Here is a 24363-nt window from a genome sequence, read left to right on the forward strand (position 1 = left end):
CCCCCCACCGCGTGGCTGGTAACAGAGAAGATCCCTGCTAGCCAAACGCGAAAAGCTCAGGGCCAATTCCCCCCCCCCCCCCCCCCCCCCCCCCGCACTTGGCTAACTGCAGGGAAGGATTTCTTTTCAGTCACAGGCAAACAGCCCAGTAGGAACGGCCACCTCTGTCCCCTTAATTAAATTCCCATATTTCAACCAGGTTACCATGAGCAATATCACTCTCCTGAGGATTACACAGCGAGATAAAGAACGGATGTTGCTTGAATGCCAGCAAACACCGGGACCATACGCTGCCAGGCTTTGTCATGCAATGATACCAGATTACTTGCTGCAAGCATGGCGCGGTCAAGTGTCCTACCATGGAGGACAGAATAAGGCTGCACTGCCCAGAAACCTTCTGGCAAGGCTTTTGGAGTACCTCCAGGAGAGCTTCATGGAGATGTCCCTGGAGGATTTCCGCTCCATCCCCAGACACGTTAACAGACTTTTCCAGTAGCTGTACTGGCCGCGAATGCATCCCAAGTCCTCAGGGCAAAGTAATCATTAAAAAACGCTTGTTTTAAAAGCAAGTTTTATATTTTAAAAGGTAAACTCACCTGAGGTCCCTTCCCATGGGGTCATGATCTTGGATATTGGGTTGGGAGGGTACTTCAGTCAGGCTGAGAAAAAGATCCTGGTTGTTGGGGAGAACGGAGTGCTGGGTGCTCTCTGCAAGCTCGTCCTCATCCTCCTCCTCCTCTTCCCCGTCCGCAGAATCCTCAGGTGTAGCTGATGAGATTATCCCCGCCTCGGAATCCACAGTCAGAGGTGGGGTAGTGGGGGCGCCCCCCCCCCCAGAACTGCATGCAGCTCGGCGTAGAAGCGGCATGTCGGTGGCTCTGACCCGGAGCAACCGTTTGCCTCCTTCGTTTTTTAATAGGCTTGTCTGAGCTCCTTGACTTTCATGCGGCACTGATCTGAGTCCCTATTGTGGCCTCTCTCCATCATGCCCTTGGAGATTTTTTCAAAAGTTTTGGCATTTCGTCTTTTCGAACGAAGTTCTGCTAGCACTGAATCCTCTCCCCATATAGCGATCAGATCCAGTACCTCCCGTACGGTCCATGCTGGTGCTCTTTTTCGATTATTGGCCTGCATGGTTACCTGTGCTGATGAGCTGAGCTATCTGTGGTCACCTGTGCTCTCCACGCGGGGCAAACAGGAAATGAAATTCAAATGTTCGTGGGGCTTTTCCTGTCTACCTGGCCAGTGCATCCGAGTTCAGATTGCTGTCCAGAGCGGTCACAATGGTGCACTGTGGGACAGCTCCCGGAGGCCAATACCATCGAATTGCGGCCACATGAACCCTAATTCGAAATGACAATATCGATTTTGGCGCTACTCCGCTCATCAGGGTGGAATACAGAAATCGATTTAAAGAGCCCTTTATTTCGAAATAAATGGCTTAGTTGTGTGGACGGGTGCAGGGTTAATTCGATTTAACGCTGCTAAATCCGAATTAAAGTCATAGTGTAGACCAGGCCTTGGTTTCACCATTTTAAGTCCCCCTATTATCACCTCCTTATAACAATCTAAATAGTTGGCTTTTAAGGATAGTGTTTGAAAGAATTTTTTTCCATTATTTAAAACTACACTTGATTTGACTGGTGAGTCCATTTGTCCCTGTCTTGTCTTTGTAAAGTTGTTGATAGTGCATTTCATCCATGAATTCACTGGCCAGTGAAACTGTGTTAGAATCTTTCCAGTAAAGGCCAGTTTTAAACATGATTCTAGTTAACCTGGTTTAAACTCAAGTCCAGTCCAAAATGTCCTGTGGTATACCATGATAGGCCCAGGAGCAGGTGACATTTAATGATTGATCAAGTAGGTTTTGTTTTTGTTTTGTTGTTTTCATGACAGAGCCTGACTTTTTGTCAATGTCTCTGAGACATTTTCCTGGAAAAAAATTTCTTTTACCACAACTTTGGCTCCACCATTTGTTTGAGAGCAGTTTGCCAGGTAAATATTACTCTCAGGTAAACACCAGGGAATAAAAGGACATGATACTTTAGCAGAGTTTTCTACAATCTCTGGTAGTTAATCAAGCCTAATGTTAATTGTGAATTTTAAAAATCTGCTTCTGCCTTCAGTGGGAACTCTGATTTTGGCCAATATAAATGAGAGGTTATTGAGGAAAACACTTGGCTGATTTCTTCCCCCGCACTCCTCCTCCCCCCATCCCCAATGAATTGATTCGATATGGATATGGAAACAGTGAGATGTATACACTGTAATTTGGATTCCAAACTGAGACCTCATGGGTCAGAGCCATATCTTTGGGACAAGATGTCAACCTTGCCATTTCTGGGCAGTAGGTCAAGGTAAAGTTTAACCAGGAGAAGAATAGGGCACTGGAACTGTCTTTGGTTTAGGGACTTAGCCCTGTGCAGGAATCGCTGGTTCTTATGGTCCGTGAACACTTGAACCTGATGGTAGGCCCTTTCCAAGTACTGTTGCTTCTCTTCGAAGGTGATTTTTAATTGCCAGGAGCTCTTGTTGAAGATTTTGTAGTTTTGCTCAGCGTGGGTGAGCTTCCTCAAGTAGTACGTGATGAGGTGCAGTATTTGCCTTTGGGAGAGGACTGCCCTGATTGACATACTAAAGACATCTGCTTCCCCAACAAAAGCTTGCATTGCACCTGGCTAGGCCAATACTGGAGCTACGGTGAAGGCAAGCTTTGACTGCTTGAATATGTGCTAGGCCTTGGGTGACCAATGGAACTGCGTGTTTTTCTGGAGTGTGGCAGTAAGGGGCTTGGCTTGTGTTTTGAAAAATTCTAAATGAACCTCTGGTAGAAGTTTGAGAAGCCTAAAAAACATTGCAGGCCATGCACATTGCGGGGACTATCCAGTTGTGAACAGCCTGGCCCTGTTTGAGCTTGGTGAAGGTCATCAAAGATGCCTGACATCAATTGGAGAAAGGTGGCCCAGTTTGACAGCACTTGGGGTATGGCCTTCCAGTGGGGGGAGGGGGGGAGAAGGAGAGGGGGGTAATCTAATGCACTTCCTGTCAGCATGCCAAGTACCAAGGCCACCTTGGCTGGGTCAGAGGCTTAGGTCTGAGGACACATCAGAAACAGAAGATGGCATTGGTTCATTAAACCCTGGAACTACCAGACTGTTCAGGCCAAGATATCACAGGCCCCCTGTTTGGGGGAAGGTGCAGCAGGCTGTATTTGCAGTGTTCTTGGTGCTGATTTGCCTTGCTTGCTCCTGCAGCTGCTGGTTGTCCGAGGTCAGCTGTGCAACTTAAGCCTGCAGTGTTTGATTAGCCACGTTGGGCGAGTCTGATACTTCTGGTGACTGTGGTTGTGCTGCTGGGTCCATCCTTCTTGCACTGAGCTCAGTCCCACAGGGTTATAGTGGTCTGAACAAGCTGTCATGTGTGGGTTGTGGGCTGCCAGACCTACTAAAGCCAGAGTCCACAGTCATGAGGCAAGAGTCAAGAAACAGCTGAGTTGGGATACTGGGAGGTCAGAAGCAGGAGACAAACTGGAGATCAGAACCACGAATCTGGAACCAGAGTCAGGCTAGGTCAGGATACCAGGGAGTCAGAGGTGGGAGACAAATTGGAGGTCAGGAACCATAAATCAGATGTTAGCAATTAAGCTGGGTCAGAAAGCCAGACGATCAAGGAGCAAGCACGAAACACAAGGCATGATCCAAAGGGGAGTGGAGCCCAGTTGTTGGGACAGCTTCCTGGTGCTGCTGCTAACTTAAGCAGAGCCAGTGGCCAATCAGCTGCTTTGGGACTCAGCCAATTGGACCTCAGGGGTGGCGCCTTGTACTGGGGCTGGGCTACGTGGATGTCAGGTAAGCTACTGATAGGCTGCTGGGTGGAGGGTTGTGGAGCATGGCTGCTCCCATGAACCTTGTGGGCCCGGGTTCTAGGCCTGTTTCTCATTGACACTTAAATTATAATGGTAGGAGTGGCTTGTATATTGTGTATGTGCTAAATATATTTTTGTCTGTCTTTGTCTGTGTTTGTGTTTCTCTACTTTAAAGACATTTACAAATGCTTTAAAAAAATCTAAAATAGGCTTGAATCAAACTACTGTTTTTTGTTTTTTTTTTCCAGATAATGAAACAAGCACCAGTTAGATTTGACTTAAAAATGTTACATATACCAGCACATTCAGGTAGAGTTCTGCTGAAGTTGATAAAATGTATAAGTGCTTCATGTGACAGCACATACTTACATAGCATGTTTTCATTTTCTTCATAATTTTCCATCTGAAGTGTCATAGTTTCCTGTTGATTGAAATGCATAACTTTCCTAGGTGATAATGAATCGCATACATCTATTCAAGGAAGAATTAGTAATTGTTTTACCGTGTAGTTTGGTTCTATTAAATGTTTGAAAGAAAGTTTGAGATCATTTTCTATTGTGTTTATACTTATTTCAAAGAGAATATATTATTCACAAATTGCAGAGCTCAGCCTACAAGAAAGCAAGACTTATTAGGCCCTATTTAGAAAATAGCAAACCAAAAAAAAATAAGCACTCAAATCCAGTTATTACACTAAAGCTATGGAAAACTTTAGTTGCCTCTGAAATGTATTTATTTTTTTATTTAAAACCTTTAGGAAATAAATGAATACAATATGTATGCTTTTCATCAGTGGAATAACTCTCTCCATTTGGCGTTGCTTAGACTTTTGAAATCAGATCACTTTATTTAGAAGGCTCCATAAGGACTTTGAAGCCTGTCCTTTTGAAAATCTTGGCTGGACTCTCCCAGGGTTTGGGAGTCAGTGTGTTCAACTGTGTTGATCAAAGTCCCAACATTTTCCAGCAGACAGCTGGAGTGCATGAGAGCCTGATCACATGTGACTCAGCTCCGTGTCTTTTATGCTGTTAAATCTAGGGGAAAAAGTTCATCCATTCACAGTGAACTGCATGATTCAGTGACTTTTTTTAATTACAGGAATTCATTATACAAGGGTTTTTTGCTCTAGTTGCATCAAATTTATTTGCAAAACACAGTCAGATGTTGGGGGAAATTAAGTTTGAATTGCATACGAAAACCAAGTTAAAAACGTTAAAAACACTATTAGGGTTCCAAAGTCAAGCACTTGAAACTTATGAAATGACAGAATTAAGGTTACCTGTGCAACCTTAATTCAGCCCACTTGTGCATATGCATTACAATTGAGTCTATAATTACACAATCACATACTGTTCTTTTCAGTCCCAGTTTCTCCCCTCTTGATTCTTCATTTGACCTGATCTTCCCTTCCCTCCTGCCTCCCACTGGGTCCCAGTCTCCCTCTCTAGGCTCTCTGAGTTTTCCCCCTGCTCTGTTTCTTACTTCCAATCCTGTTTTTCAGCCAGTCCCGGGTCCTCCCCATCTCCAGGCTCGTCATTTGATCAGCGCTCTCACTCTCACACAGATAACTCCCGATTCCTCCCCCCATTTTCCCTCATCTGTCTTCTTGCCCAACTTTTCTGAGCCTTTGTGCCCCCGGTCCCAGTCTTTCATTGACCAACTAGTCCCAGCCTCTTCCCCTACAGCTGCCAGTAACAGTTTCTCTCCCCACACATTAGTTCCAGTATCACTAGACTCCATGTCTCAATCTATCTTTTCCCTCATCCTCAGTCTAGCTCTTGTCCTTACTCAAATCAGATTAGGCAGCTTACTCCTCCATGCTGCTGAGGTGCCAGCAAGAAGGGTCACTGAGAGCACAGGAGAGACACGCTCCCTGCTTGTCCCCACCCTGCCCCAGAGTAGCAGTTACAGGGAAAGTCCAGCTTCACATCCCTGTAGTATTGGACTGGCAAATGCTCAGTTGCTCTTCCGAGATGGTGAATGTGCATTCTGGTGAGCAATAGAAGCTATGAGAGGCTAGAGCATGCGCAGTGAGGTTGGAAACTTTGCAGATTTTTAGCTGCTAAAATTGAAGAAGCGTTTATGGAGCATGTGAAAACTGAGATTTTTTTTCCAAAGGCTTATAATTTGATGAAATTTGGGTGGATTTTCATGGACAGCAAAAGTCACATTTCAAGTCCCTGCTCCAAAGCATGGAGACACTACACTTTTTAAAAGGTTGCCAGAATTTCTTAACTTGGGCAAAACATTCTTGGAAAGGGTTGAGTTGTTTTGGCAGAAATTTTCCAGAAAAATTTCAGCTTGGGGCAGATATCTGACATGGAAGATTTCAGCCCAAATGGTTAAAGTTTTGTAACTAATAAGGGTCTTATAATGGGAAGAGTTGCTGAACCATAACAAAAGATGGTGCTACAAGTCCTGCCTATAATTATGAAATGCTTCTAATGCCCAGCATAAAGTCATTTTTTTTTTTTGGCATCAAGTGAAGTTATTTATAAAAACAAAAGGCTGATTGTTATCAGGAGTGTAATACTAGTTCCTTTGGAATATTTCCTTTTGGTCTATTTACAGAGGTATTGTTAAAATATATTATGTTTGAAGATTAATTTCAGCTAAAAATATGTTCCTTTTTTGCTTCTCAGCTGTGTATGGTGGGAGTAGGGAGTGAGGAATAATGTAAGATTCTGTTCCATTTGGTATGATGTGTATATTGAGCAGTGATTTTGTTGGAAAGTTATCGTTATAAAATATAGTATCCCTTGGCCCCAAACAACAGCAACAAATACTTTCTGTAAGATAAAGTCATAGTCCAAAATTTTCACACTTGGGTGATTAAAGGTAGACATTTACTTGCCAAAATACAGTATGCATGTAAATAAGTGATCTGCTATTCAGAGGTGCTTAGCACACACAACTTTCATTGTCTTCAAAGGGAACAAAAGGTTCTTAACATCTCTTGGATTCCAGACTGCTTATTTAGGTGTCTGAATGTAGATTGAGGTACCTGTCTTTAAGCATCCAACTTTGAATCTGGTGACTATGGAGCTGAAAAGCTTGATCCGCGTTCCAAATGGATTCCAGTGTCATTTGCTATACAAAGGATATAATTTATTTAACAACTGGAAGATTATGTTTGTAGCTATATAGTTTGCAGCTTTTTAATTTTTGCTGGCAAACAACTGTTTGGCTAGTGTTAGAACATCTTGTAAAAAAGACGCTTAACCTGGTGCTGAATACCAACACTGAGGGCTAAACTTTTCCTTTTCAAAGATGAGAATTGAGGTTAAAATAAATACCTAAAGTCTGATTCTCTCCCTGCTTACGCTGGTGTAAATCAGGAGTGCCGCCTTTGAAGTCAGTGGAGTTGTCCCAGAGTAAAATTTGTGTAAAACCGAAGAGAATTAGTCCCCTTAAATATTGCCAAGAACAATCAACACATTCACTATGAAAATGTCTAGATACCATTTAAAACAAATTTTTTTTTCTGTTTTAGAGGTGCAAGAAGTAATGGACAGGATTGCTTAGCTCTACGGATTGATTGAATTTTCATGGCTTTCCTTGTAGACATGTTGTGAGTAATGGATTGGGAGTCATGAAATTAATTCTAATCCCAGCTGCGATCTGACCTTGTTTAAGTCATTTAGGCCCTGATGCTACAACTATTTAAGCAGATGCAGACCTGCACACATGCTTCAAATAAATTGGATTCTGAGCAAATTCCTCAGGCTTTTACTTAATTTTTGCTTTATTGTTGCTCTGGCGAACTCCCATTGACAACATCTGATTAAAAACTAAAGAATGAATGAGGACAATATCACTTCCTTTAATCCATGGGAAGGCAGTGTGGGTTTACCTAAGCAAGAACCAAATCAAAACTATGAATAAGAACCTAATGGATTTTGCTCTTTGAAAATAGTTTTGTATACTTACCGTCACCTGTTGTGTTGTACCCCCTTTTTTCTCTTGGTCTTTTGTATTCTATAAAATAATTAAATTATTTGCCTTAATATTGTTGTAAATATCAAAGTTGTGATTGGATCCAAAAGTTTTTTTGGTTCATGTGGACATAACTATATTTTAGTATTTAAAAGTAAAATCAAAGATGGCAATTCATAATCTTTAAACAGCTGCTGACATTTTTTGTGTACAGTTGAGAAGCTATCCTCTCTGAAAGAAATGGACTGGAATGACTTTTTGCAACAAATGTGCTCATTGATTGACTCCACTGAGAAGAACACAGGGGCAATGCGAGCTAAATTGAATTTGCTATGCTATCTCTGTACTGTGGCTGGCCACAAGGAAGTAGCAACCAGGTTAATCAGCTCACAGCTGGTAAGTAGTAAGGTTCCCGGAGAGTCAACATGGTTCACATACCAGCCATTGCAGCAAAAGTCAGCTGCCTTTAGCAATGGTGCCCTTTACTTCTATTTTAAGGAACTGTTGGTATAAAGACACATGCAGTACAGCCAATTAAGGACAAAGCAATGAAATGTACCAATTAGATTTCTTGAAAAGAAGTTATGGAGCATTGTCTGTCTTTTAGACTCCAGATGAATTTTTTTCTTATGATTCACTAAGTTAATAGAGTTAATTAATAATTATTTAAACTGTCTCCAGCATTAATAGTACCTCAAAATGTTATAAGATGCTATAAATTGTTATTTATAAAAGCTGTAACACAGAAAACTGCTTTTGGGGAAAAAATATGCATATGAAAATGTTATAGACAATCCTCCTTAACCATACCTTTATAGATGGTAAACATGTTTTCTAAAACATGTACAACCATTAAGGAAACAAACTGTATGTGGCAATTCGTTTTGCTGGTCTCTGGGTGGTGGCTTAATTCATTTTTCAGTCTTGGGTATGCAAAAATAGCAAAAACTTGTACTTCCCTTCTTTGTATTTTAACTATGGAAGTGATCTACACACTCTCAGAATTATTATATAACAAGCTGCCTTTTAAAATAAACTTATAGCTTTGAATTTTGAGATTTTTTTTCCTTCAGTTTATTTTCTTTGACTGAAGGCCAATTTTAATCATGGCCTAATTTCCCCTTATTTACATGTATGCCACTGACTCCACTGAAGTCAAATTCTGCCCTCAATAAAGTAATTGCAATTATAGTGGAGTAATAAGGGCAGAGTTTTCCCCACACATGCATTAGACAAAATAAGATCATAACAGTTGGAGACAGAGACATATTAGATCGTAGAGCCCGTGAGAGGGCTGGAAACAGTCCTTCCAGATGGTGTGTTGAATACTCAGTTGATACTAGACTTGATATTAGCCAAAACAATTGTATTGCAGAGTAACAGAGAATTTGTAGGCTGGTTGGTTGGTTGGTTTAGTTCAGATGAATAGCCATTTCAAATTTTTATCACTAGTCTGTTTACCTTTGTGTGTGTGTGTGTGTGTGTGGGCAATCACAATTTTTCTAGTATATATTTATTTTTATCTGGGAATATAGTTTTAAGCAAAGCTTAAAAAAAATTCTTTTTTTTCCCCCCAAACTGTCAGTACATCCTTTTGAATCAATGGGTTTGAACAGCGCCCAAGGTCTTTTGTAGTCAGAGTACAAAATAGACATTTAAAAAAAATCTAAATATGTATTTTCATAAGACTTATATCTTTATTCTTATACATGAACAGGGATTTTTTGAGAAATAAATGTGTATTTATCTATTCCTTATTCTAGTTCCCATTGTTAATACAACAGTTGCGGGCAGCTCCAAATTGGGATATGTAAGTAACAAACAACTTATTACAAATGAATTTATTCAAATGCTGATTGTTGCTGAATATTTTACAGGGCATACTTAAACATCTGCTATGGTTTTCCTTGAAAGAGGAATGACCACAGACATTACACAATATAGTGGTATGTGTAGTGATTTGAATTTCTTCAGTACCTCAAGCCTAATAAGATCCATTACATTTTAGCCACTACCAATTTTAGCTTGATTTTACTTATTTTTAAAATAATAAATAAATGTGTTCTAAGAGTTGCCTCATTAGATTTAATTAATGATATTTAGACAAAGGAAGAATAACTTAATATCTTTCTCAATTTCTTTTACAAATTGGATGTGCTGTTAGATTTATTCAGGAAAATAATTTTTTTCTCAACAATAATATGCAAAACTGAGTAGAAAAAATAAAGGATCTGAAATTACATCTACAAATTCTATAATGTAGTTTATGATGTAGTGTATTAAAAATCCCCAAACAAACTGACCCTTGCCATAACTAAGTATAATATCCATAATAACAGAGGCTTTCTTTGAAGCAAACTTGTCAATAATTATAATGAAATAATGCCCTCTGCTGGTTATTTTATAGAAAGCTTTTTTTTATTCCTTATTTTTAAAATTAAAAAGGTAGTTTTAACTCTTATCTAAAGTTAATTTTCTGACATGCCCTTCATTTCTGGCAATGGAATCTATTTTGACAACTGGAGTCAAAGATTTAAAATGACTTATGATGGCTTTTCTGTATTTTAAACAAATGTAGATGAGTGTGATTAATGAATAATTTAGATAATATTCATACTAACATACACTTTATTGTACGAAGGGGAGATTCATGACACTTTGCACAGGTAATTGCCTAAATCATAATCAATTGAGCTACTGAAATAAAATGCTGTTTTAAAGAGCAATGGATAAAGTGTCTAAAAAAATTCTGGGCTTTTCTAATGTAAAAGTGTGCTTCAAAACGGCATACACTTAACAATGTATACTCTGTGTACAATACACCATTATAAATAAAGTAGGATCTTGAACTTGTTTTTTGTTTTGTTTTGTTTTTTTTCATGAAGCTAACAAATGTATTTAATTCACAGACGTGCCAAAGTAGCCAGAGTGATTGCTTTACTGGCATTGCATACAACTGAACTTAAAGAAAATGTTCCTGTTACTGAGGTAACTTACCTTTTGATTATTTAAGTTGCCAAACATTCAGAAGACTATTGATATTTTTATTCGCAAACTCAGAAATTTTCACAGCTTTTATTGAACTCTGCTTTATTTCCCCACCAAATGTGAAAATGGACACATAGTGCATCCTATTAGCTAAATGTATACATCCATGTTGTAATATATTTATGCTATACTTGTGGTTGTTCCAAATATATTTTGGCAGAACTGCAGTATTTACAGCCTTTTTCATAAGCTCAGTTTTGCAATGATTTGTTACTAGTCTATCACACTTCTTTACTGAATTTTGGAATAATATAAAAATATATGATGGATTTCTGAATAGTCAGTTATCCTCAAAGGTAATTATTATTACTATTGTTTTAAAGAAAACAAAATAAATGTGATAACTAAATTGTGGAAAAAGGATGTAGGGATGGAACTCAGTTTGACATTCCTCCACCACCACCACCCGTTTCAGAACATAATAGTGCAAGGGAAAATCATTTAGTATGGAAAACAAACAAATGATTTTATTCCATACCATTTACATTTTTGAATCCTTTATAAATGTTTACATATTGATGGATAGCTGACATGACTTAATCAGAAGACTGGTTAAACACATACATTTCATTCTTATTTTACTATTTGCATATGGCACATGTACATAAAACTCCTGAACTTGGTGGGAGCCAATCATTCATGTTTATCTAAAGTGTTTAAAGTTGATGTGATTTCTACAAAAACAGTGAAATTCAACAACTGAAGAGATTTTCATGCATATCTCCTGTTATTCAGTGGACATCAGCACATGAACAGCACAGCTGCTAAAATTTCTCTTAACACAAATACACCTCCTCCTTATACAGATCTGGCTTCAGGAGAGAGTTTTAGCACTTTAGGCACACACACTCATTGGTTAATCAATAGCTAACTACACCGCTACCTCGATATAATGCAACCCGATATAACACGAATTCAGATATAACGCGGTAAAGCAGTGCTCGGGGGCGGAGGGGGGCGGGGCTGCACACTCCGGTGGATCAAAGCAAGTTCAATATAACGCTGTTTCACCTATAACGCGGTAAGATTTTTTTGGCTCCCGAGGACAGCGTTATATCGAGGTAGAGGTGTACATATCTAGTTTATTTTTTTTATTCCAGGTGCCTTCTTCTGAATGCACCATAGAGAACATTGTGCCTAATCATTTCATTATTATCTGTAATTATAATAATTATCTTGATATAGCATTTTGTGATGTATGTTTGTCTTCTGAGAAAGATGAGAATTCTATTGGGTAATTTGGAATCTTATTCCACAATTCCTGGCAATATTTTTGTAAAATCACATGTCAGAAATAGGGGAAAGACTCTAGATTACTTCAAAAGCTTGCACTGTTACCAACTGCATCCTACCTGAATTCCAGGTTGCAATGTCAATGTCACTTTTAACTTATTTCTCTCAGATATGGCAATGTTTTCTGATTTGTATTGATTTTATTTTAATGAAACCAGAGACATTAAAGGATAGTTCCAAGATACACATACAGTTTTTGGTTTCAGGTATTTGCCTAGGAAATCTTTACATCCAGTAGATTATTATTGAAAACACATATGGCCAGCCATTTCCCATCAAATTAGTATAGCAGATATGTTATCCCATCTAAAGTGTGGAATAACAAACACTCATGAAACATACTTCCATTAAGTGATTTTAAAGGAAGAAATTGAACAGTTGTTGCACAGAGCTAATACTACTTTTTGTCCAGACGGTGTCCCATTCTGGTGATCTTCCGTATAAATTCAAAAAGCCCATAGATTTGAGAGTATGGATGAATTCCAAACAGCAACAGTTCAGTAGTTTGTCCTGGGTCCAAACACTTATCTGGGGCACATTCAAACTGAAGAGCTATTGTCATTTCCAGAGCCATCTGGATCAGATAATTTTTAATATTTCTGGTAGAGTAGCTGGGAAAATGTATCCTATGTGAACATGCATCTCCAGCTTGTATGTACAAGATTGTTCATAAGATGTTTGCTACTCTAGCCCTAATGATAGTTTATTCTAAATACGTTTTTCCCAAAAAAGAATTTTATTTTCAATCACCTACAGATTAAAAGTATTGTTCAGCTTTAATAAACATATTGTGAGACCAGTCAGTTGACCCATCCTAGCAGAATCCAGGGCAAACATTTTGATGTCTTCAAAGTAATCTGTAAATAAATACATTTTAAAATCATTTTAAACTGTACGAAGACCTGGTTGACTTTACAAAGTAAGGCTGGCTCAGTAGAGGAAGAGTAGGCGAGAGCTGTCAGAGATCTTTAGACCTGCAGAGCTCTAAGTGGTGCCTGCTGTGGTGCCTATTGAGTCATCACAGCAGTGTCAAAGCTGGACAGTCTGACTTCAAAGAACATAAATACCAATAACTTTTAAAATATATTTTTTAATACTGGGAATTTTTGCTTTATTTTCCTCAAACTGACATTGGCTAGCTCCTGCACTGCTACCATGTGAGCTGAGTGCATATTCCGGCAGGGCTCTGTGGTTGAGATGTAACCACAAATTCATGCTGGGGTTGAGTGATGTTTTCTGAAGCATAAGGCACAGTTTTGAGATGTTTGATGATAATTCTATGCCCTTGAGATATTAAAAATAATCCTTTCAAAATTGCACTCTGAATTGTATTAAAAAATAATGCCCCTTGTCTCTGTATGAGCCAGTTAATGCTTCAGTTAGAACTCTGAGATAGCTGTCTTGATGAAGCAAGTTGCATGCTGGGGTGTCACAACAGGCTGAAGCCAGCCAGAACATGTTGGGGGATCTAAACTATACCTAATATGAAGTGACTGGTTTCAGTCCAGTTCCCAGAGAATGATTATCCACATCACAAAACCTAACATTGGTGGCCCTGGTTAGTACTTTTTTTTGACAATCTTTGTGGAGAGGCCAGGGTGTTAAGAGCTTGAATCCACGTGGTTAAAGTCAACGTGGGCTTTTTCATTGGCTTGAATAGGAGCAGGATCAAGACCTGAATGGGCATAGAGACTTAATCTATCTCCTTACCCTTAGAAATAGTCCCTTCAGGATAAGGTTGATTCCCCTGGGTGGGATAGTATTGTCAATCTTTAACTACGTGTGTGTGTGTGTGTGTGTGTGTGTGCGTGTGTATTCAGTGAATAGAGGATTTCGGTCTGCAGGTTGTCAGTCTGGCACATTTCCCAAACATTACACTCATGCACACATTGAGAGGGAAAAAAAAATTATCCCTTCTAAATTTCTATATGCACAAAGTCCCTCTGTTTCTTGTTTGAGGAGTTCAGTACCTTTTGATAAAAGTTTGCAAAGTTCAGTATTCAAGGCAACCCGCAAAGAACAATTTGTTTTTGTTGTACAATCATCCACAAGAGGTCACTCAAACACAAAAAAGAACTGTAAGAAAAAATAGCTTCTCATTCGATTTGAATCTTAAATTGAAACAGTCTAGGCAGAGGTTTACTGTGGAACTATATATTGCACTTATGTCTTTAGTGTGCTGATATATGCTAATATTTGAATGCTATCAAATATTTGTATTCAGAACAAATGGATGTTCTTGTCCCTGAAATCACTGCACTTCTTCCAGTTAATTTTAACTCACTTTATTGATTAGAACCAAATCAGTAAATTGCTCTCTGTTTTCGTTTCAAAATGTAGCTCAGAAATTGAGTAGATTGACAATGAAGGCACTTTTTTCTATTTGCGTTTTTTCATACTTGTAAAATTGCAATAAATGTAAGCAACTCTTGAAAATGTGTAGGCTAATTTTGTCTCTTTGTTAATGGGTCTTCTCACAGAGTGGCCTTTGCCAATCCAAAGCATCCTTCTCTCTGTGTAATTTTTTCTCTAGTTATCTTTCCAGATTTTTCCAATTGAAGTTTTCCTTGTGAGTTTGGGTTCTAAAACTGGCAGCTGCAGCCCCTAGATGTTTAAGAGCAAGAGAGCCATTTGCATATTCCTACCTCCAGATTCAAGTCCTCCAGGGATTTGGGGAGGCTCATATCCTTGTTTTTGTTCTCCACATTGCAGGTTTCTTCTCAGTGCCTTCCTTTGCTTATTCGGCAATGGACTTCTCGCCCAGAAACAATGACGGGGGAGAAGTCAGTCTTCACTCTTTTTTGAGGGGAAGAGGGGAGAACATGCTTTCATGTTATCCTAGCAAGATGGAATGATAGAGCAATATTGTAACCTTATCTGAAAGAAGGGGAACACACTCTTCTTTTTTGTTAAATCTCATTCAGTACAGGCAATTGCATCTTCGTGGGTTGAAAGAAAACCATAAACATTAATTTACTGCAGTTGCCTCCTCTCTGCCCTTAATATCTCCAACCTCCCACCTCAGTCCACTCAAAATGTAGCTCCTAAGGTCATCTTTTGAGTTCATGGCTCTGACTATATCACCCACATTTTTAAGTCCCTCCTTTGGCTCTACCTCTTCCACTGTATCAAATACCAACTTCTTTCCCCAAATTTCAAATTCTTCCATAGGCTAGTCCTCCACCAACTTGACTGTATACTTGTCCACTTTTCCCATGGGCAGCTTTGTGCTTTCTCCCATGCTACCCCTTATGTATGGGGGGGAAAAAACTCCCATCAAAATCTGTAAAGCCACCACCTTATCTTCCTTCAAGTCCCTCTTCAAAACTTATTTCTTGCATGATGCATACAGAAAACTGCCATCTGACAATGGTTAGGGAGGTGATGAGTTGTGATTTCTGTTACTGATTGGCTAAGTATGAGGCACATGGCTACTGTGTGCAAAACTTTGTATGTTTGTTAGCCCTGGTCTACACTATGTGGTTAGGTCGAATTTAGCCACGTCAGGTCGATTTTATAAGCAATGTGTCTACACAACCAACCCCATTCTGTCGACCTAAAGGGCTCTTAAAATCGACTGCTGTATTCAGGGCCATCCCTAGCTATTTTGGTGCCCTACGCAGCCCCAGGCCTCCGCAGGGGGGCTGTGTCTGGCCCTGCCCCAGGCCTCCATGGGGGACAGCGGGGGTGGGGGCAGGGCTGGCCCCAGGCCTACGGGCGGGTAGGGGGTCTGGCCCCTTCCTGCAGGAAATGGAGTGACCCGGCCCCAGCCTGCCCAGCTCCCAGGCTTGGGGGGAGGGAGGAACCACCCCCAGTACTCGCTGACGGGCTTTTTCAAAGCCTCTCTGATGCGCAGCATGCCTAGCTGTGCTCTTCTAATCACCCTGGTGTCTGGCTGCTCAAAATCTGCCGCCAGGCGACTTGCCTCAACCTCCCACCCCGCCATAAACGTCTCCCGCTTAGTCTCTCAGATATTATGGAGCACACAGCAAGCAGCAATAACAATGGGAATACTGGTTAAGCTGAGGTCTAACCTAGTCAGCAAACAGTGCCAGTGGGCTTTTAAATGTCCAAAGGCACATTCGACCACCATTCCGCACTTGCTCAGCCTACAGTTGAACTGCTCATTACTACTGTCCAGGCTGCCTGTGTATGGCTTCATGAGCCATGGGAGCAAGGGGTAGGCTGGGTCTCCAAGGATAACTATTGGCATTTCAACACCCCAACAGTAATTTTCTGGTCTGCAAGTACCTTCTTGCAGCTGCTCGAACAGCCTGGAGTTCCTAAAGATGCGAGTGTCCTGCACCTTTCCCAGCCATCCCACGTTGATGTCGGTGAAATGTCCCTTGTGATCCACCTGTGCTTGCAGCACCATTGAGAAGTACCCCTTGCAGTTTACGTACTGGTTGGCAAGGTGGTCCAATGCCAAGATAGGGATATGTGTTCATCTGCCATCCCACCCCAGTTAGGGAACTCCATTGCAGCAAAGCCATCCACTATGACCTGCACATTTCCCAGAGTCACTACCCTTGCTAGCAGAAGGTTAGTGATTGCCTTGGCTACTTGGATCACAGCAGCCCCTACAGTAGATTTGCCCACTCCAAATTGATTCCCGACTGACTGGTAGCAGTCAGGCATTGCAAGCTTCCACAGGGCTATCACTACTCGCTTCTCAACTGTCAGGGCAGCTCTCATCTTGGTATTCCTGTGCTTCAGGGCAGGGGAAAGCAACTCACAAAGTTCCAGGAAAGTGGCCTTACGCATGCACAAGTTTTGCAGCCACTGTGAATCATCCCATTACCTGCAACACTATGTGGTCCCACCAGTCTGTGCTTGTTTGCCGGGCCCAGAATCGGCGTTCCACTGTATCAACCTGCCCCACTGCTGCCACGATGTCTCAATTGCCACATCCTGTACTTTCAGGAACGTCTATGTCCATGTCATCCTCACAGTTGTCCTCGTGCTGGTGGCTCCTTCCCAGGTTCTGCACATACTACAGGATAATGTGCGAGGTGTTTACTATGCTCACAACAGCAGCAGTGAGCTGAGCAGGCTCCATGCTTGCCATGCTATGGTGTCTGCATGGGTAACCCAGGAAAAAAGGCGCGAAAGATTGAATGCTGTTGCTTTCACGGAGGGAGGCAGGGGAAACTGACGACATGTACCCAAAACCACCCGCGACAATGTTTTTGCTCCATCAGGCATTGAGAGCTTAACCCAGAATTCCAATGGGCAGTGGGGACTGTGGGATAGCTACCCACAGCGCACCACTCCGTGAGTCGACGCTAGCTATGGTATTGAGGACGCACCTTGCCGACTTAATGTGCTTAGTGGGGACACATACAATTGACTGTATAAAATCGCTTTCTAAAGATCAACTTCTATAAAATCGACCTAATTTCGTAGTGTAGACATACCCTTAGTGTCATATACTCCTAACCACATGTCATTTGCTTGTTGTGACTTGTCTTTTAGACTGTAATCTCTTTAGTACAGGGATTGTCCATTACTGTTGTTAGTATAGTGCCTAGCATAGTGAGTCCATGGCCTGGTTGAAGATGTCTAGGTGTAACTGCAATATGAATGTTATTCATACACATATGCGAATATTTAATGCTTTGTACAATGGTTATTTTCAAAACTGGAAATTAAAGTGACTGTCTTTCCAGCACAATCGGGATAGCCACTTAATATTATTGTTTCCACTGGGGTTTGTGCTAATCGAGGGGATTTCACTTTACTAACCAAGTGTCTTAAAAAAAAAAAATGAATTTCCTACCTGTAAAATTAGTTTCTGGAATTCACCTCCAACAATCTGGCATAATGGAGTTAATTTATTAACTGGCCTTGGATAAATGGCAGGCAGACATATCAATCAAAAGGCCAAAATCTCCTAGCCAGAATGAGTCTCCTTTGACAGTGACTCATGGATTGGTCCAGAAAAAGTCTTTCCAAGAAGTAAATAAACTGGAAATCTATATACTCTTGTTTCTGCACTACAGTTCCATCAATCCAAACAAATTGGGGCTCTAAAAAGTTCTAAGAGCCTAACAAGTGCAATGGAGAACTTGAAAATTATTTAGCTACTGTGCTCAGAAAGTTATACTACTGAATGGAGCTTTAGGTACATTTTTATAATTGTCTTTGATTAATTACATGATCAAAGCTGAATTCACCTTCATAAAAGGCACACTCAATTAGAACTGTTGCTAGGGAGCACATTACATTCATTGCATTTCTGTCAATCAGCAGAATGGTACATCTTCCCCATTAAAATGGCATGGCTGATGATGTCTAGTATGGTCCCTTACAATAGCCCCAAATAAGTTGGTGTCTTTTTATGAAGGTGATGATTTAGTGGTTTCTTGTATATTTTGTGCGACACCATTATTTTGTGGGTTGATGAAGAACTATATAGTTAGGATCCTATATTTCAGTGACAGAATACATGAATTTCTCAAGGATGAAGTGGTATCTGTAAAAGACTATTCTATGTGTTTGATCCTTCATTCAGCATTCTGAACATAACTTGTATTCCTGTTAAATCCTCTGCTGTGAAACCATCTTCTGCCTCCATCGTAAATGTAATAGTGACCTTGACTTTGTCATACAACAGGGAAAATTATGTATATGATCCGGAGGAGGAGTAGGGGGTTGCATGCCTCACTCAGCGTGAACTCTCTATGCACAGCAATCAGGGGACAGGGCATGGATAGCCACAGTATGTATCCTCTTGTTTTTTTTCCTCCTCCTCCATGAAGATGGGTCACATAAAAGCTCTTTGGCCAAAGCTGTTTCCATGTAGGAATTCCACAACCACTCTGTAGAGCTGTGTATGTGCCCAGCTGCTCAAACCACGCACAGGGCTCGGAATTTCTTCCTTTAGAATACAGAAGTGTTTGTATTCCCTGATGTGTTCAGTGGTACTCAAGATCAAAGAGTATTCTTGGCTTGCAAACTACAATTTTATCTTTAATATTTCAAACCTGTATGGTGCTTTCTGAGCAAAATTAAGCTTAATTAAAAATAAAAAATACCATGTGTTCTTAGATTTCTGCAATGCCAAGGTCTTTCTTATTAGCTCAGATAGTAATGTACAGTGAGGTACGTATGATTGAGATAATTCCATACTTTGAGTGTGAACAGTACTTTATTTTTGGTTTTGGCAATGACTTGTCAAATTAAAACTTTGCTATCTATTTGTCTGACATTTATTCCCCTTTCCTTTCTAATAGATGTTTTAGTGAACTTTTATAGGGATTTACATTGTTGTATAAACTCAGGAAATGGATCTGACACTCAATGAAAAGCCTCAGCAAAATGTGTAGCTGTGGTCAAAAAAACAATGTTAGTATGTGCAAGGAACTGGATGGAGAATAATATAGAAAAAGATATAATGCTATTCTATAAATCAATGGCATGGCCTCATCTGGAATACTGTGTGCAGTATTGACCATCCCATGTTAAAAGGATATTGAAGAATTAGAGGGTCTTCAAAGAAGGGCAATGAGAATAATTAGGAATATGGAAAACCTCACATATGAAGAGAGAGTGAAAATAAAGGGATTGTTTTACTTTAGAAAGGAGACAAAAGGGTGGGGTGTGTGTGTGGAGGGGTGTGTGTGGAGGGGTGTGTAATGAATGGTATACAAGCGGTAGATTGGAACTTCTGTTATCCCTCTCTAAAAAACACAAAAACAAGGGGACATTCAATGAAATTAAGACTTAGTCTAAACTGATAAAAGGAAGTACTAATTCTCCCAATGTGAAATTAGACTGTTAAACTCATTGCTACAAGATGTCATTGAAACCAGAAATTTAGCAAGATTCACAGGTGGATTGGGATTTACCTGGATAACCTGAATATCCAGAGCAGCGATACTTAGACATCAGTGGTTCAGGAGCCAAATTAGTGATCAGTGTTACCCAAAAGAGCCACAGTAGTTTGAATTAAAACTGTCAATTAATCATAGTTAACTCACACGATTAACTCAAAAAAATTAATTGCGATTAATTGCACTGTTAACCAGTTGAAATTTATTAAATATTTTTGGATGATTTTCTAAATTTTCAAATATATCAATTTTAATTACAACACAGAATTAAGTGTACATGATTAATAGCACGATTAATTTTTTTAATCGCTTGACAGCCCTAGTTTAAATTTTTCATTTACTATAGTACTATGTATTCATATTTAAACAGTATGACTGGGAAAATATTTAGTTTATATATCTCACAGCAAAATGACTGACCCAAGTAGTAGTATTTTTTCAACTATAATTGGTTAACATATTAAAAGCATCCCAATTGGTTAATAACTTATATTGGTTAATAATTACATCAGAGTGTTTTAAAATCATATGCTACAAAGAGCTGCAGGAGATACATTAAAGAGCCACTTGCGGCTCACAAGCCATAGTCTGAGTATCACTGATCCAGAGTTGTAATAGTTAATGTTAGCAAAGCATTTCTGAAGGGTTATAAAACCTCATGTTTCAAGTATTAAGCCAATCTCTAAGTATTAAAGATTTGGAGGAGACCTTTATAGGGGAGCTGATTATCCCATATTTGCCTAATGTAGCGTTTCTTGCACCATTCTCTGAAGCATCTCTCAGAGAAATAACAAAGTGGATTAGATGGACCATGTGTCTGATTTGGTATGACAATTCCTGTGTTCTCTAAGTTTTGTTTTGAGGATTCGTCTGCCTTGCTAATATTTATAATGTGAAATCATACTTCCTGCCAATTTCCTTTGATTAATTGCATATTTTAATTTGTTTGGGATAAAAGTCTAATCAAAATAAAATCTAATGCATTATCACTATTGGCTTCTTATTGGCCTGCACCTAGCTACTAATCCTAAGCCTCCTATTTACTGAATTTCTGGTACACTGCTAGGTAAGCTTATATTTACTTTTAATATGATATACTTGATTTTTTTCTGTTGTCTACTTCAGGGGCAAACTTGTTTTTAGAGAAAATGTAGGACTCAACAATTCTTAATTGTGGATTAGAGAAATAAAAGAATGTTACTTTCTCTTTTTTACATAAGTGAAGTGATGATAAAGTGCAGTACAGATGTAAAATGACCATATTTGAATTGCTTATGCATGGAAATAGCACATCTCACATCAAAGAGCACTTTAAAAAAGATACTGCCTAATTGCTTATAATGATAGAAGTGTATTTGATATCTTACCTGATGCCTTGTAGAACAATTTTCAGCCTATATATTTTTTCTTGCATGGTGTCAAGTATCAGGGGGTAGCCGTGTTAGTCTGTATCTACAAAAACAACAAGGAGTCTGGTGGCACCTTAAAGACTAACAGATTTATTTGGGCATAAGCTTTCGTGAGTAAAGACCTTGGGAGGCAGGCCAGTCCTCGCTTACAGACAACCCCCCAACCTGAAGCAAATACTCACCAGCAACTACACACCACACCACAGAAACATCAACCCAGGAACCTATCCCTGTAGCAAACCTCGTTGCCTACTCTGTCCCCATATCTACTCTGGAAACAGCATCACAGGACCCAACCACATCAGCCACACCATCAGGGGCTCATTCACCTGCACATCCACTAATGTCATATATGCCATCATGTGCCAGCAATGCCCCTCTGCCATGTACATTGGCCAAACCGGACAGTCCCTCCGCAAAAGAATAAATGGACACAAATCGGACATCAGGAATGGTAACATACATAAGCCAGTAAGTGAACACTTCAATCTCCCTGGTCATTCTATTACAGATTTAAAAGTCACTATCATTGAACAAAAAAACTTCAGAAACAGACTTCAAAGAGAAACAGCAGAACTAAAATTCATTTGCAAATTCAACACCATTAATCTGGGCTTGAATAGGGACTGGGAGTGGCTGGCTCACTACAGAAGCAGCTTTTCCTCTCCTGGAATTGACACCTCCTCATCTATTATTGGGAGTGGACTACATCCACCCTGATTGAATTGGCTCTGTCAACACTGGTTCTCCACTTGTGAAGTAACTCCCTGCTCTCCATGTGTCAGTATATAATGCCTGCATCTGTAACTTTCACTCTATGCATCCGAAGAAGTGAGGTTTTTACTCACGAAAGCTTATGCCCAAATAAATCTGTTAGTCTTTAAGGTGCCACCAGACTCCTTGTTGTTTTTATATTTTTTCTGTAATCACAGATTTTTGTTGGTTCTAACTAGCTCGTATCTCTGCCAACCTTTGCTGTAATATTTTTAGTGCACCTATTGTGAGGTTTCTATTTAAAGTATAATGTGATTTTGAAGTTCTTATGAAACCTTCATATTAATTTGTTAGAAAAAAAAACATGTCTATGAAAGATCATGGACATAGAAGTCACAATTGGAAGACATAACAAATTCAAATAATCAGAACTGCTCCCTGAAGTAGAAATACCATTTAAAGTTGGTATCTCTTGCCTTTGTTAGGACTACCGACCATCCTGGGTGAAATCCTGGACCTATTAAAGTCAATTGTAGTTTTGCCATTAACTTCATCAGGGCCAGGACTTTACTTTCACCCTATGTCTTTCACATGTCAGGTAAATACAGCTTCTTGTATAAAATCCATGTACGTATGTGGATTTAGGTGTGACATGAGTAATTCTACATTCTCATTTAGAATTTTATTTCAGTAATTTTTGCAAATAATTCTGAGGTTGTAGTGCTATTGGAGAAAGTTGACAGACAGCAATGTTTTGTGGGTGTGTGTGTGTTTTAAGATGATAGATGTTGCCTCTTATTTAAACAATTACAGTACAACATTTATTAATAGAAAATGAAAATAGCTATTAAATAAATTGCATGTCACTTAACATATGTACAGATACGTAATTAGGTGCCTCACACAAAATACAAAATCAAATTCTGTTAAGGTCTATATTCTCTGGTTTAAAATTCTATCTTGAGCTCTTGAATGCTGAGTAGCTTTACCGTCTTACCTGGAGCAAAATGCATCATATATAATGCTGGGTGCATCACTTCAAGCTGATTACCTCTTAATGAAACTCAAGAGCAGATTTAAAAACAAACAACCTCCCCCCCCCCCCCCACAAAACCTCAAATTACTACACTGACATTGTACAATAATTTTGGATGTTTTTAAACCAGACGTGGGCAAACTATGGCCTGCAGGCCACATCCGACCCAGCCCCTGAGCCCCTGGCCTGGGAGCCCAGTCTTCAGCTCCTCTCCCGCTATTCCCCCTCTCCCGCTGCCCACTGGCTCTGGCCGGGTGTTGCGGCTGTAAGCTCCTGCTGCTGGTAAGGGGGCAGGGAGCAGGGGGGGGGGTTGGGTAAGGGAGTGGGGGTTCTGGGGGGCAGTCAGGGAGGAGGGGGTGGTTGGATGGGGTGGAGGTTCCGGGGTGGGCGGTCAGGGGATGGGAACAGAGAGGTTTGGGAGTGATATGCATATTTTTTTTTTTTGTTAGGTCCATTGCATTATTTTTTTTTCTCTAAATTAAGTGACATATGAATAGTAGGGAAGAGTGATACAAACCAGTTATGTACATTAATTATATTAAACTTTTTAACCCTACAGCCCCGCAACCTATCCATTGTCAGCTGCCCAGTTTCATATGGTGTCACAGCATAGGTTCTTTAAGAGAAATTTCAGAGGACAGAGAAGTGGCCTCATGAATTAGTTTTATAGAGGATTGCATGCATAAGGGACAGTGAGGAACAAGGCATGGTGGCTGTGTTGATTTGGGGGCAGTTCAAGGGTGCTGGAGTTCAGCTCACCATTGAGTCCAGATATCACAGATTGTAAGCATTTTCTGATCAGCTGACCCTCACAAAGTCTGTTTAAAAACTACATGAGGTCCACTAGAGAGCTGTCATCATTATTACCTAGACACTGTGCTGCCATGTGACTAATTTTCCTAAGTGTGGTAGTAGAAGGGCTTTTGCTGAACTGAGTTCAATTTGCCCCATCTCCTTCTTTGAATAATTAATAAGTATACATTTGTGCTCTATAGGATGTATGCATAGAATAACTTATACCTACAATAATTTGTGTTTTTTACATTAATCCAAATTGAGAATATTTCAGAAGTTTTCTTAGAGTTGCTAGACTTTTATTAAAAAATAAAACTCAAACTGAATATATACATGTGATTCATTTCTTTTGTTAGATTTAAACAATTGCCAAAACAAAACAAAGTTAAATAAAAACCCATACAGAAAATTCTAGGCACCTGACAATTATTC

At 39.8% G+C, this 24363-nt stretch overlaps 1 protein-coding gene across 3 annotated transcripts in view; it reads left to right on the forward strand.

Moving 5' to 3' along the window:
* Positions 1 to 24363, forward strand: part of ULK4 (unc-51 like kinase 4) — a 408326-nt gene that overhangs the window by 41763 nt on the left and 342200 nt on the right. For all 3 annotated transcript variants that reach the window (XM_054019573.1, XM_054019574.1, XM_054019575.1), the window contains exons 14-17: positions 4114 to 4174; positions 8016 to 8197; positions 9565 to 9611; positions 10711 to 10789. In XM_054019573.1, the coding sequence (XP_053875548.1) occupies positions 4114 to 4174; positions 8016 to 8197; positions 9565 to 9611; positions 10711 to 10789 (369 nt within the window). The remainder of the gene's footprint in view (positions 1 to 4113; positions 4175 to 8015; positions 8198 to 9564; positions 9612 to 10710; positions 10790 to 24363) is intronic.

Source organism: Malaclemys terrapin, chromosome 2 (assembly GCF_027887155.1).
Source record: "Malaclemys terrapin pileata isolate rMalTer1 chromosome 2, rMalTer1.hap1, whole genome shotgun sequence".
Classification (NCBI taxonomy): Eukaryota; Metazoa; Chordata; order Testudines; family Emydidae; genus Malaclemys; species Malaclemys terrapin.